The sequence below is a fragment of the Vigna unguiculata genome, chromosome 6, assembly GCF_037176805.1.
Source record: "Vigna unguiculata cultivar grain cowpea cultivar isolate G323 ecotype 2 chromosome 6, ASM3717680v1, whole genome shotgun sequence".
Classification (NCBI taxonomy): domain Eukaryota; kingdom Viridiplantae; phylum Streptophyta; class Magnoliopsida; order Fabales; family Fabaceae; genus Vigna; species Vigna unguiculata.
Genome location: NC_140797.1, coordinates 43,659,500 through 43,674,628, shown reverse-complemented (window position 1 = coordinate 43,674,628; position 15,129 = coordinate 43,659,500). Strand labels below are relative to the sequence as shown.

Genomic DNA, 15,129 nt, shown 5'->3' with positions numbered 1-15,129 from the left:
GCCCACAGTTGAGTGTGCTTTGGGAAAAGGAAAAGTATGTTATCTATCACCAGTTTTGTACCAGACTAGCCTCATACTCTTAAATTGATAAACTTTAAGAAATATTTATATAATTTTATTATTTTAATTCAACAACTACTATTTAGGACAAAAAAAGTGAAAAAATTAATGGTGTTCCCAAATTAGTGTTCAAGAACATCACTTTATTTAATATTTTTAATTTATTATTACATCATTTAACATTTATTCATATTTTTTTCTCAATAAATATATTAAAATTTTAACAGTATAAATAGTTAGTAATTATTTTTTTAAAATGATAAATTAGTTAAAATAAAATTTACAATTACATTGATCAGTTCAGAAAAAAAGGTGTTTTAAAAAATAAAATAAAAAAGTTTTTTTATACACAACCAATGTTCAGAATTACACAATTTTTAAATTTAAAAATAGAAAACAAAAAAGAAATATTTTTCACAGTACAAAAGCCTTACATTAAGTTATGTAATGTTTAAAGTCAATAATTTTTCAAATTCAATATGTATTAAATAATTTGATATATGTACTCAATAAAAATATGTTTTAAGATCTAAATTCACTTTTTCTAAAAAAGAAGAAGAAAAACTTATGTTAAACCCCAAAAGAAAAAAACAATTTAAAATAACCATTCACTATTCTTATTTTATACTTTTAAAACATGGGCTTTTTAAAGTGGACCGGTTGATCTTGTAGACCTTTTTCGGTTTGGATTCAGATGAGTTAGGAGATGAAGTTGACTCATTTTTGTCAACTCTAAGTAAAATGTCGAAGAAAAACATTAGATTATAGACACATCAATAGTAAAAAAGTTTACTCTGTCAACTAATTAAAAAAATTTGTAATATGTATGTAAAATAGTTATTATAAAAGTAAAAAAGAAAAAAACATATCCATGTTAAATAACTTCTTTAGTAAAAGAAAATGAAGTTTAAAAGTATCACCACAAAAATATTGTAAACACAATTAATTAAACTAAATAAGAAACATTTTCCACACAGTAATTTTTTCTTTTACATTTTGAACTCATGTTACGCACCTTCCCTTATGCACTTGAATTTTACATGGATCTCATTAAATGTGAAAGTCTTGTTCTTCTTTCAACGAGTCAAACTACTGAATTAAAAAAAAAAAACATGAATTTAAAGAGAAAATAAAATGTTAGAAAATGTAATGCTAGTATTTTTTTTTATTATTATTGAAGTTGTGTGTTTTGCATAAGTGAAACTAGAATATTTATCATAGTAAGAAACAAAATCAGTTATAAAGTGATGTATTTTGGAGCACCAAATTACAATAGTTTTAATTAAGGAAGCTTCTGATAGAGAAATATTTCCAAAAACATATATTACCTGGAAAGTGCTTTGATAATAATAATAAAAGGAAGAGAAAGCTCGGATCTTGTCACCTAGACACACCTACTATAATACTAGATTGTCAAAAAAGAGATGAATCTTTAAATAGAAGCAAACTAAACGTGAAAGATAGATTTATCTTGGTCACGTTAATTAAGTCCCTACCACCCAAAAAAAAGAAAAGAGCAATATCAAAACCAATTCCAGCTACCTTACCAATTTCATTTTTTTCTCATCCCACTGCAACAAATTCATTACTTCTCAGACATGTTCAAAAAACATCCTTAAGATGGATTATGATCGAACCATGGTTGCTTCCTACACCAAGTTACAAGATCCCGAGACATCTGCGAAAACAAAAAACATCAGCTACTGGTATTCACTTTTTGCTTACCTTCATCTGCATACAATACACACAAAAGATAAAACATAGCCACACTTCTTTAACTGTTTTCTGTATTGTTATTTAACTAAAATTAGAATTTCACCTCGTATTGACCTTAACATACCATTAATTAGTGATCATCTGAGATAGTAAGATGAAAACTGAATTTGAATTAGAGAAGAATACCGGACAGAAGGAAGTGAAAAAAGCTTGGATATTGTGGTGCATGCCGATTGGTTGAAGCGAGGGTGAGAGTTACATGTGATATTGGCACGGCTCAATCAAACAAAGAGAGCTTTAGAATCATAAAGCACTGCCTTCTGATTGAACCGTACCAATATCTCAGGCCCTTAATTATATGTTTGAGACACCAATATCGTAGAGAGTCATCAAGTTGCTGCACTTTCTGTCTGAAGAAACAAAACAACCTTAAACTCGTTAATGAAACATGTATCTGAGTTAGAAAGAAAACTTACACCCCACACGGTAACTTAAGCTGAACGTGCATATGCATGAGTGAGCAGAAAGAACAGAGATAAAGAAGAAGGAAAAGGGCATAAGAAGTAGTGATTAACGTGAGTGGGGGGTATGAAGAAAAGAAAAATAGAAAGTGATGAAGGAGGCATAGGAGTAAGTGTGTTGTCCTGTGAGATTCTTAAAATTTAATGGATGAGACAGGAGGGACCTAGGCAGAGACACAAATGCAGAGCCTTAAATATAGTGGCATTAAATTTGCCAACAACCCAACAACGAATGGGAAGAGGGCACATTAAATTGTGAGCAAACCAAACCAATTGGATAAAGCCATATTTTGAATTACTAATATTTATCAGAGAAGATGCAGTGAGGCAAGATGTTGAGTTTAGCTTCAAGGTTTTCATATTTATGAACTCACAGGATAGATAGTTGGGTTGGGTCTGCTACCAATCACATGCATTTCAAATTCAAATACTTTTCAAAAAAAAGTGTGGTTGGTGTGTTGTGTTAGGGATTTTGCATTGGAAGAAAATTGGGTTTGTGATAGGCTTTATATGTGCAAAGCCTGCATTCATGAATATCCATGAAACAGGTCACCACTTTCTTCCACATTCAAAGGCAGAGATACCTGTAAGTGGAGTTGGTTAAAAAAGACACAGTCTTTCGGCGTAAATCCATAAAAAGGAAGCTCGCATGAAAGTATATACATCATTCACGCAGCATTTCCTTTATTTCCTTTTATCTTCTCATTTTGTGCTTTCTTTCTCCAGAATTTAAAATGAGAATTCCCCAAAACTAATTCACTGGCGATATTTAAGGAAAAACAGTAGTGTGTAATGTTGGATACTAAAAGTGTAGACATGTAAACATGAGAAATAGGAACAGATTACGGAGAAAGCAACAGTATAACGATGTTGATACATCGTAACCATCTACTTAATGGCACTAACATGTTGTAAAGGAATTCATAATATGGTTGTTCCTTGTCTAGTTTCTTGGATACATAGAGCGGAAAGTTATTATTATGATTTGAAGCAGGTATAGTGGTATTGGAGCAGAAATTGATATGCAGATGGTTGAGGCATTTTAGAAAAGGGAAAAAGAAAAAGAGATAGATAGAAGTAAGGAAAAAAAAATAATTAGTTGAAGGGGGTTGTTAAACATTACTCATTTGATATAATTGTGGTCCCACAGAGTTTCACATAAATTCCCTTTGGTGGTAGAACAACGGCAGACATAGTGTTAATTAGTTCCCATGCATGCCTGGGACCTCATCTGTCACAAGTTGCCTGTAGTCTCTCCGCGAGCAATGCCCATAAATGAGGGCCAGATTGGTACGCACAACACAAGTTTTCTTTCATCTTTCACAAACCAATCATCCAAATTATGCTTTTATCTTAATTTCATCACAAACAAATCCATGCATGTGGTTAACATTTCTGTTTTCATCGCCATATTTATTGCTCCCCACATTCTGTATAACCTTTTACTTTAAAAACGTGTGCCTCAATAGTACTTCTCATTTTCTCTCATTTTCTCAATTCAAACGGTTAAGAAGATTCAAGTTTGTATCCATTTATAAATAACACCTTAAACGTATAACTTACATTTAAGTTATATACAGTAGATTTACTGTATGGAACTTCCAACAAAAACAATGTCTCTTTCATGTAATTAGGCTAACGATCGAAATTTGTGGAGACAATTTGGACTCTCACGTAGAAACCAAAGCCTTAATTATGATGCTTAGTATAAAACAAAAGAAGAAATCATTTAATTTTATTTAAAAATTGGACTAATTAAAAATAACTTTAACGCTTTGTTTCTTTACCACTTTTTAACTTTGTTTTAGCCAAATTTCGTTGTAAACTGTGATGATACCATGGTTGTTTGTTGAGATTACATTAAGGTTGGAAGAGGGAGGATCAAATCATTGTACGATAATCTGGAGCAAACCCAATTATAAAGTAGAATCGTCATCTCAAAACTTTTACCTCCCAACATCAAATAATTATCCTTTCCGAATATGATAATTCTGTAACAATAGAGCGAGCTTGAAGGCATATTTCATCACTAAACTCTTGCAAAATTATATGTTAAAAAATTACCTAAAAGTTGTTCATTAGATAAAAAGCGAGTGTTTACCTAAAAGTTGTGGTAAAAGGGTATGACATAATTCCAATGTGCAATGTTATTTTACTTCATGTGATTTATTAAATCACTAATAATGACATTTCTTTTTAATATTATTAATGTATGTCTTACACAGTAAATCCATTTTATCATCACACAATATGTGTTGGATTTATCCTAAGATATTTAGTACTTAAATCAAACTATTCAAATATTTATGTTTTACTTTTCAAATCAATTAACTTTTCAAATATTATATTTTAGTGCAATAGGCAACATGAAAATTATGAACCTGTTTATTATGTCATGCATTGAATGTAGGCAATAGTTCATATTTATATTGTTGACTCTTGGGAGCATGTATTAAGTCGATTTAAATAGACACATAAAAATTAATTACTTATGTTCCATATGCTATTATTAAAAATAATATTTCTTTTGTATTTTAGATATTCCAAGATGAGAACATATTGAACACTAACATAATTGAATAAATCCGTAAGGAGTGGGCCAAATTCTTTTTTAAGAATGAGAAACATCTAACATATTCATATTGTCTTTAGTGATATTTAGACATTGGGTAGTTGTTTGGTATTGTGTTTTAGTTCATGTGGAATTTAGTCATTGTTTAGATGTTTGGTATTGTGCTTCAGTGGTTTTGTAATTATAGATCTTTGGTCTTGTTTCTATTTTGTTAATTAATATGTTAGTTATAATATATTTTTTTGAACAATTTTTGGTGTTTGTGAGCACTATATAATGTTTTTCTGTCTAATCTGGATTTTTGATTAATTACATGTTGAAATTTATGTAAAAATGTATATTATATTTTAAAAAAACCCACATATAACATTTGTTATATTAATTAATTATGTTATACGTAGGAATGACAACGGGAGGACGCGGGACAGGTTTCGCTATCCCATACAAATTCTTGTAGAAAAAATTCACCTTCATTCTCATATCCAAATTCAATGGATATCAAACTTTTGTCTCATTTCCATCCTTACCGGGTAACGGGTATAATCTCGTACCTATACCCATACCCGTTTTCTTACTACTTCAATAATAATTTTAATTCATTTTTATAAAATAATAAAAAATTATGGTAAAGGAAATATAATATTATCAAATATTCAATATTAAGAGGAGAATTGTTTCTTTGATATCAAATACTTTGAAATAAATTATAATTGTTTATATTTTAGATTAGAATACCAAATAAAATTTCATGAGAATCAATTTAAAAATATTTTTAAAAAAATATAAAAGGAAAACAAATATTCAAATTAAAGTATATTTTAAATGTTTGTTTACTTCAATTTTTTAAAATTGTAATGAATCTCCTTTTTATAAACTAATAAAAGTTATAATACATCACTTTATCAAAATGACGCAAAGAACAAATAATAAACATAATAATAAATTTTTTGACATAGATCTTGTATCTTTTGAACTCCAATTTATGTTCGATGTTATAAAAAAATATTCACGACAATTACATTAAATTTTTATATTGTAGTAAATAAAAGTTATTTATACAATTATAGTGAAAAAATTACATTATGATTGATAATGAGTTAGAAAATAATTAGATAAAATATATTGAAATAATATTTTACAAGATGAAAATAAACAGCAAATAAAAATATTAAAAAAATTACAAATGTGTGTCTTAGAAACAATTTGAGACAGTAGTGAAAGAAATCGCACAAAGAAAAACAAATGTATAATTAAGGGCATGATAAGATCAAAAATACTTTAGAGATCTAAGCAAATTTTTCAAATATCAACATATATACTCAATGGTTGAGAAAGAATGAAAATTATTTTAGCGAAACAAAAGAGTTATTCAAATGAAACAAAAATGAATAATAATAAGTAAATAATATATTTTTTTAATATTACCTAGTAAATGAAATGTTTATACTATTAAATACTTAAATTGATAGTATTAAACATTCTCATGTGAAAGGAAAATATATAATAAATAAAATTATTAAAAAATAATAGAAATATTCAAATGTGAGACATAAATTTTTTTTAATTAACATACATCATTTTAACATAAAGGTTATATAAGATGAAAAATATATTAGAGATATGAATGAGTTTCATGACAATCCAAATAATTAGAATAAATAAAAAATAGAAAGTATATATATATATATATATAGTTACTTAATTAATTGTGAATATTTTAATAATTTAAATGAGGGCGGAGATATTACGGGGACATGTATTATGGCGGGGATATGTACATCCTCATATCCAATACCAATTGAAAAAGTTGAGGATTTCTCATACTTATACTCATATACCCAGTTAATGCGGGGATTCTCTGTCAAAACAGAGACGAATTCGGACAATACCTACAAAGGCAAATTTATTTGTTATTTCTAGTTATATGTGGTTTGATGAACATATAACATCGATTCTCAGCAATAACCAATGTAGTATCTCTCTCATATGACATACTACATCAGTTATTACTAGGAACTAATGTTATATGTCCATATACCACATGTAATATCAATTATTTCAAGAATCGATGTAATTGGAATCAATTTTTGTGTTATTTTTACAATGATTTCACATTGAGTTGTATAGTTAGCCAATGTAATAAAAATATATTTTATATCAATGATTAACTGATGTAATATGTTATTCACTTTTTTATCGTTAAAATTTAACTAAATACTATAATAGGTAAAAAATAACCGATATAAAATATAATATTTATACTAATACAAAAACATTAGTATTTTTATTTTGTGTATTGGTAAATAATTACAATCAAAGTAAAAAAGAGATTATCCTTAATTAGCCCATAGAGTTAATTAACACTTTGCTACTTACTAAAGGGATATGTTGCCTTGTCAACTATTGAAAGGTGGTATATGGAGACTTAATTACTTTAGTCACAATTGTCCTTATTATCTCTTTCATAACTTAACAATATACTCTCTTTTTTATCCATTTGTTCTATATATACGACTTTAACATCACAATGACAAATTCAGGATTAAAAGTAATTATCACCGTCCATTCTAACCAGTCAGTTTGAGTATAACATACAACATTACTATATATTGATAACTTCACGGCATCAAGATAATTATACAGTAACTATATTTATCTTTTTTATTGGAAAAAGATCGCTATAATTTTATTGTATATACATTTATTATGTATTATATTAGAAGATAAAATATAATTCATATTAATATAGTCTATATTTAGAAACATGTCAAATTCATCTTATATATGTCATAGACTTAATCCATAATAGATGTGATAAAATCAAATGCCAAGTGTAATAAAAAAGAAAAAAAAAATATTTATGTTCTATAACATGTATTCCGATAGTGAAAGAAGAAAGTCTAAACTATAAATTTTGTAATAGCTCTCCAAAATGTCTAATAAGAAATATATACTTTTGACTTTGGGGATATGTTCAAAACAGAGAAAAATGGAATCCAAAACTATTTTCTGAATTATATATTTATATTTTGAATTGATGCATTTTTAATGTTTTGTATTAGGCGTTCTGAAGCTTGAAAAATATGTTCAAAAAGATTTATGAAATTTATTTTATGAGACATGATGTCCGTTGCGTTTGGGGAGAGAATGAGAATAATTTTTTTTCTGAAAAATGGATATGGGATAAGGAATGTGTCATTTGATTGAAGAAGATTATCGTTAATATCATGTGTTACTTTACAAAACCTGACACATGAAAAAAAAATATTTTACAACACGATAATCTTTAATTATATTTTTGTAATACTAATTAAGAAGATATTATAGACTCACTTTTTTAAAATTTGGAACTTGTTAAGAAAATAAATAAAGTCTTATCTTTAACCTTTTAACAAAAAAAATAGGGACAAAATAAGCAATTAAATATAAACTAAAAGACCAAAATGTGGACTTATAAAAAGCTAAAATACTACTAAATATTGAAACGGTATTCTGTATATATACAATATACAATACAAAACTATTTCATATTATATAACAAAATCAAGAAATGATGATGTAAATGTGTCATTGTTTTATTACGTGTTACCCTGCGAAACTTGATACATGAACCAAAAAATATATCTAAAAAAAAAACAAAACTACGAAGTCACATGTCTTTAACTATATTTTTAATACTAATCAACAAAACCGGATGCACTCAATTTTTTAAAATTTGGAATTGGTTGAAAAAGAAAATAAAGTCCTAGCTCCAATCTTTTAACAAATATTGTGGACAAAACAAATAATTAAACATAAATTAAAACACTAAAAGATAGACTTATAAAAAACTAAATTATTACTAAATATTGAAACGATTTTCTGTATAAATACATTGTATAATAAAAACTACTTTATATTATATAACTATATAAAAAAACATAAAAAAGTAACTTAAATCCGTTAAGATTGAACATGTAAGTTATTGTTAGTATTACGTGTCACGTTACGGAACTTGACACATGAACCAACAAGATCTTTTGAAAAAACAAATTACGATATAATATGTCTATAACTATTTTTGTAATACTGATTGAAAAGATATAATGGACTCAATTTTTTAAAAAATTGGAACTTGTTGAAAAATAAAAAATAAATTCCTATCTTCAACTTTTTAACAAAAAATGTGGACAAAAATAAGTAATTAAACGTAACCTAAAATACAGGTAGACTTATAAAAAACTAAAATATTACTTAATATTGAAACGATTTTATGTATATATACGATATATAATAAAAACTACTTTACATTATGTAACAAAACCTAAAAAAAAATAACAAAAATATGTTAGTGTGACGTGTCAAAAAAATTTAAAACGTGAAAAAAAAATATTTTAGAGAAAAAAAAACTACGACATAATATATCTTTAACTATATTTTTAATACTAATTAAAATCACATAGACCGCTCAATTTTTTAAAATTTGGAACTTGTTAAAAAGGAAAAAGTCCTATCTCTAACTTTTTAACAAAAAATAATGTGGAAAAAATAAGTAATTAAACATAACCTAAAATACTGAGGGGTAGACTTATGTAAAGCTAAAATATTACTAAATATTGAAACGTTTTTATGTATACAAACAATATATAATAAAAACTAATTTAAATTATATAACAAAACCCCAAAAAAATATAACGTAAATATGTTATTTGTGAATATGTCATCTTATGGAAGAATGGAAGAATGTTAAACTTCACACTTGATATATTTTACACACAAAAAAAAAAAAAAAAACTATGTGACATGTTTTTAACTTTGCAATACTAATTAAAAGACATTAATGAAAATTTTTAAAATTTGTAACCTGTTAAAAAAAATGTCTTATCTCCAACTTTTTCACAGAAGATGTGGGAAAAATAAATAATTAAACATAACCTAAAATATCAAAGGTGACATATAAAAAACTAAAATACTACTTAATATTGAAACGATTTTTCTTTATGTATACAATATATAGTAAAAACTACTTTACATTATATATCGAAACCTAAAAAAGATAACGTAAATATGTTAGGTGTAGATGTTCATTTTATGAAAAAAAAGTTATTATTAGTACCACATATCACATTACGAAATTACGAAACTTGATACATAAACCAAAAATATACTTTACAACGAAATTTGATACATAAACAAAAAAATATACTTTACGAGGGATGAAGTACGAGGTAACATGTCTTTAAGTTTATTTATAATATTAATCATGAAAAAAAAAACGAAAGAAATAAATTCGTATCTCCAATTTTGAATAAAAAACTTGCACAAGTAATTAAACATAAACTCATACCAAAAGGTAAACTTATAAAAAAACTAAAATGTTACTGAATATATATACAATATATAATAAGTACCAATTTAAATTATGTAACAAAACCTAAAAAATAACGTAGATATGTTGTGGATGCGTCACTTTATGGAACGTTATATATATATATATATATATATATATATATATATATATATATATATATATATATATATATAAAATAAACACTAATTTGAATTATATAATAAAACCTAACAAATGTAACGTAAATCTGTTACTTTTGAACGTGATATCTTAATGACACGTGTGTCATACTACGAAACTTAAAACATGACACGTCAATAAAAAAAAAATTACAAAACAAATAATGACATGACATGTCTTTAATTATATTGGTATTACTAGTTAAACATATGAGGTAAACATATAAAAAGCTAAAATATTACTTAATATTGAAACGATTTTCTTTTGTATATATATATATATATATATATATATATATATATATATATATATATTATACAATAAAAAACTACTTTATATTATTTAACAAAATAAAATATTAAAAAAATATGTAAATATTTTAAATATAAATTTAGATAAGTGTTAACGTCACGTATCATATTAGGAAAATTGATACGTAAAAAAATTATAACGTAAAAAAGAATTACAACGTGACATGTCTTTAATTATGTAATACTAATTAAAGAATACATGTCATTTTTTTAAATTTGGAACTTGTTAAAAAAAAATCTATTTACAACTTTTTAATAAAAAACTTAAACAAAATAAATAAATTAAAATAAACTAAAATACTACAAGTAGATTTATAAAAAATTAAAATACTACTAAATATTGAAACGGTTTTATTTATATATATATATATATATATATATATATATATATATATATATATATACACACGATATATAATAAAAACTGTTTTATATTATATAACAAAACTAACCTAAAAAGATAACAAATCTGTTACGTGTAAATGTGTTGGCGATGGTTATATATCCAGCGAAGTTTACTTGTGAAGGGACGATTCGAGGCGTATGCAGAAAGTATAAGTAGAGTTTTCGTGTTGGACTCAAACAGAACATAATAAGCAACTAAAGCCAAACCCTAATTTCTTCTGTTCCATCTCCTTCCCAACCAGACAGAGACATACCTTCTTCCGTTTCTTAGTATTCTCTTCTCCTTTTCTTCACCTCTACTCCCTTCTTTCGTTTTGGTGGTGGCCCAATTTTTAATTTTTGGGTTGTTTTAAATCTGCAGATTCCGATTTCATCATGGCCAAAACCTCTTTCAAGCTTCAACATCCTTTCGGTATTCTTCAATTTCTTATAATCATTGGAAATTCAAAACACTTTTGTATTTTAAAAATTTAAAATTGAAGAATGAAATTCTTGTTCATTCGACTTTGTTTTCTTATAATCATTTGGAATTCAAAACACTTTTGTATTTTAAAAATTTAAAATTGAAGAATGAAATTCTTGTTCATTCGACTTTGCTAACAGTTTGGTCTTTTTTACTTCTCAGAAAGAAGGCAGGCCGAAGCTTCTCGCATTAGAGAGAAATATCCTGATAGAATACCTGTAAGATTGTAGTCAATGTAGATGCTCTGTTTATGTTTTATTGTTGAAGCGCTTTTGTTTAAATATGGCAATTATATGTGCAGGTGATTGTGGAGAAAGCTGACAGAACTGACATTCCTGACATTGATAAGAAGAAGTAAATGATTTTTTCATGTTATGCTACTAATAATCGTTTTCCCACATTTGGATATATGAAGCATGTTTGAATGTTTGAAATATGTTTGTTACATGAAATGCTTAAAAAATTAACGATGAACTCATACAATTCTTAGTAGTACAATGAATCTATTTTATTTTACCTTGGCCAAGCCGTAAGTTGTTGGTAATTTGATTTATGAATGGAAATTCTGCGAATGCATGTCCAGAATGGCTATGAACATGTGCAGGAATGGTTATTGCTTAGTACTCTCAATTTTTTAGAATGAATTTGGTTTGCTTTAGTTTGAAGGTCATTCTTAATCGAAGAAGTCGTGGTAATTTGATTTGTGAATGGGACATTCTGCGAATATGAATATTGTTTTTTTCTAATCCAACAATCTCTTTTGACAGTGAAATTACCTACGAGATACAGTTCGATAGTTTTTTAAGTTTATTTTGAACATTGGAGAGTGTAAACTAGAGATAAGTTTGAAAATTGGAGGACCAGACATAGTTTTCTTTCAATGTTCCTGCGTTCATGTTGATCTGATACTGTGCGTTAGTGGATTCTCAGTTGCTTCACTTGTTGTTGTCATTATGCAGATACCTTGTCCCTGCTGATTTAACTGTTGGCCAATTTGTTTATGTTGTCCGCAAAAGGATTAAGCTCGGTGCAGAGAAGGCTATTTTTGTTTTCATCAACAACACTCTACCTTCAACTGGTAAGTATCCAGTCATGCCGAATGATGTTTTTACCTTTTTAGCAATGATTATGTACTGATTCCTTGGTGTTGCAGCTGCTCTGATGTCTGCTATTTATGAGGAAAATAAGGATCAAGATGGCTTTCTTTACATGACTTACAGTGGAGAGAACACCTTCGGATCCCACTAGGCATAATACATGTTAACTTCTGTAAATAAATCCTGATATTCTCTGCACCCAATTGTCAGTGCACGGCCCCTTTTTAGTATTGTTATCCTACACTTTGATTAAGCTTGTTATCTTTGAATTATGATTTGATTATCAATGCATGTTCTTTTGGAGAATTCTGTTTGTTACCAAGCATTGGAGTCGTGTTGCTGGGTTTTAGTAGCGTTGGTATACTTTTTTTATACTGCTTTTTGGGTGAAAAGTATAGAAGAGCACTATTTTAGGAACAAATTAATGGGGAGGTAATATCCTGTAACGAGGTTTCGAGGTTGTCCGAACTTAGGGTATTTCTTTCTACATTTTGTTAACTTCTTGTGGATTTAGTTTTCTGGAATCTAAAATATATTTTTCAGAACGAATGGGACATTGGACTAAAAAATAAAGTTTCTTTACTTAAAAAGACTAAACAGTAATTTACATTGAAAGAAAAATCTATCAATCTTTGATTAATGTTTTCTCTCTGACACCGATCCACTTTATATTGGGCTCCCATAGTCAATGATTCAGCGATTCGCAAGACATATATCAACCCACTAGTCTTAAGTGATTTTACTTAGGATATATTCTCTTGCCAATGAAGTTTTTTTTTTTTCTTCTTTTGAAAAATGGATTAAAACTAATGAATGGAAAATCTTATATCGGAAAAAAATATGTACACTGGACGGTTTCTTTCCCCGTTTATTAATGGAAATATTAAATAAATTAATAAAAAATAATATTTTCCCACCCGATTTTGTTGGGGTCCAAATTAATATAGTCTAGAATGAAATGAAAGGTAGATTTGGATCCTCCCAACTGTTTGGATTTCCTCTCCCTTGAATTGGCTTTTGATGCATGTGAAACACATTTTTTAATCTTCTGCACACGCGCTTCCATGATCCAGTGTTCATTGATTTCAGATGCACAATTCTTTAATTATTTTGATCCAGTGTTCATCGATTCCAGATGCACAATTCCTTAATTCTTTTGAACTCATAATTGAATATATTATATCTTTGTATCTTATATTATTTTTCATATCGAATCAAACAGCAGGTAAGATACAAAATATCATTGTTCAGTTTTAGAATGTGTATATAATTGTTCAGTTTTAGAATGTGTATAATAATTTTCATAACTATTCCTAAGCATGAAAAATTGGGATCTTAAATTTATTGTTTTGGATTCAAAAAATAATAAAGAGGTTTAATTACTTATTTATGATGGGTCTGATCCAGTTTGATTAATATAATAGAAACTCCAAACAAGAACCCTAATTAAGACTAAAACCCCAATGGAAAATCACAATATGATATCTTCTCTTATTCGTGGGGAATTTTTATTCTGTTTTGAAACATAAATTCTAAATCCCCAATTAAAAATTCAAACAGCAGAGACAGAGCAGAGAGATTTTACATTTTTAAAATTTTAAAATTTTTTTGAGGTTTGTTAAAATTTTTAAATCATATACGTATTCGGTGAAAATTAAATTAATTATATTTTTATTTCTTTTTAAAAAGTATAAAATCTAATGCTAAATAATAAAACATAAAATTAAATATAATAAAGAATAAAGTATTTATATATATATATATATATATATATATATATATTCTTTTTTGTTGTTTTTTTAATTTTTCATCTATTGTACTCATTTGCTTTCATCTTTTTTTTTTGAAAAAAAAAAATTAGATACAAATTTATTATTTTTACTCTCATTTCTTATATATTATCCTTTGCTTAACAATTGTATTTCTCTTTTGTCTCATTTAATATTGAAATATTATTATTAATAGTTAATTTTTTTTATTTGATGAATCTTTGTATATTATTTTTTATGAAAAGAAAAGAAAAGTTAATATATATGTTTTTTCATAACTACTTTTTAATTATAATTTGATTATTAGAGTTTTTTAGTAATTATTTCTCCAAACTTTCAATTAGATTACGATCAATTATTTTAAAATTTTTATTTTTCAAAAATATGTATATTAATATACAATAAAAGAATAAATTAATCTTTTTAAACATAGTAAAAAGGAAGTTATAGATGAAGATTAAAACAAACATATTCAACAACTCTTGCATTATATTAAAGATTTAATTAGAAAAGTGAGAGGTGAGGAGGTTAATGTTAATTATTTGAAAGGTGATATAAGAAACATTCTGAAGTAAGAATATATTATTGGAAGAAAAGGATCACATTAGCAAAACTTATTTAGACCTCGAAATAAATGATCAGAGACATTTCAACAAGTGATTATAGACTTTTCTAAATAAAAGATCCATGAAAGCACATACAAAAC

General features: G+C 26.6%; 1 protein-coding gene and 1 long non-coding RNA gene across 3 annotated transcripts; one reads left to right on the top strand and one right to left on the bottom strand.

Annotated features, from left to right (window-relative positions):
* Positions 1-1,358: 1,358 nt before the first annotated feature.
* Positions 1,359-3,713, bottom strand: LOC146885910 (uncharacterized). The gene is made up of 2 exons (XR_014995473.1): positions 1,963-3,713; positions 1,359-1,738 (listed from the first exon to the last, which is right to left on the bottom strand). It is a non-coding gene; the product is annotated as an uncharacterized LOC146885910 (long non-coding RNA).
* A 7,463-nt stretch (positions 3,714-11,176) lies between these two features.
* Positions 11,177-12,960, top strand: LOC114187402 (autophagy-related protein 8C-like). 2 transcript variants are annotated; one of them, XM_028075652.2, is made up of 6 exons: positions 11,177-11,364; positions 11,456-11,506; positions 11,720-11,775; positions 11,859-11,911; positions 12,517-12,635; positions 12,711-12,960. In XM_028075652.2, the coding sequence occupies exons 2-6, from the start codon at positions 11,470-11,472 to the stop codon at positions 12,803-12,805; spliced, it is 360 nt and encodes a 119-aa protein (XP_027931453.1). In that variant the 5' UTR covers positions 11,177-11,364; positions 11,456-11,469; the 3' UTR covers positions 12,806-12,960. The 2 variants fall into 2 exon arrangements, with proteins under 2 accessions (XP_027931453.1, XP_027931454.1); XM_028075653.2 differs by having other exon boundaries at positions 11,271-11,506.
* Positions 12,961-15,129: the final 2,169 nt, after the last annotated feature.

Coding starts and splice junctions, on each gene's coding strand:
- LOC114187402 (XM_028075652.2), top strand. CDS start 11,470: ATGGCCAAAACCTCTTTCAAGCTTCAACATCCTTTCG. Junction 11,912..12,516: donor CCTGACATTGATAAGAAGAA/GTAAATGATTTT, acceptor GTCATTATGCAG/ATACCTTGTCCCTGCTGATT. Junction 12,636..12,710: donor CAACACTCTACCTTCAACTG/GTAAGTATCCAG, acceptor TTGGTGTTGCAG/CTGCTCTGATGTCTGCTATT.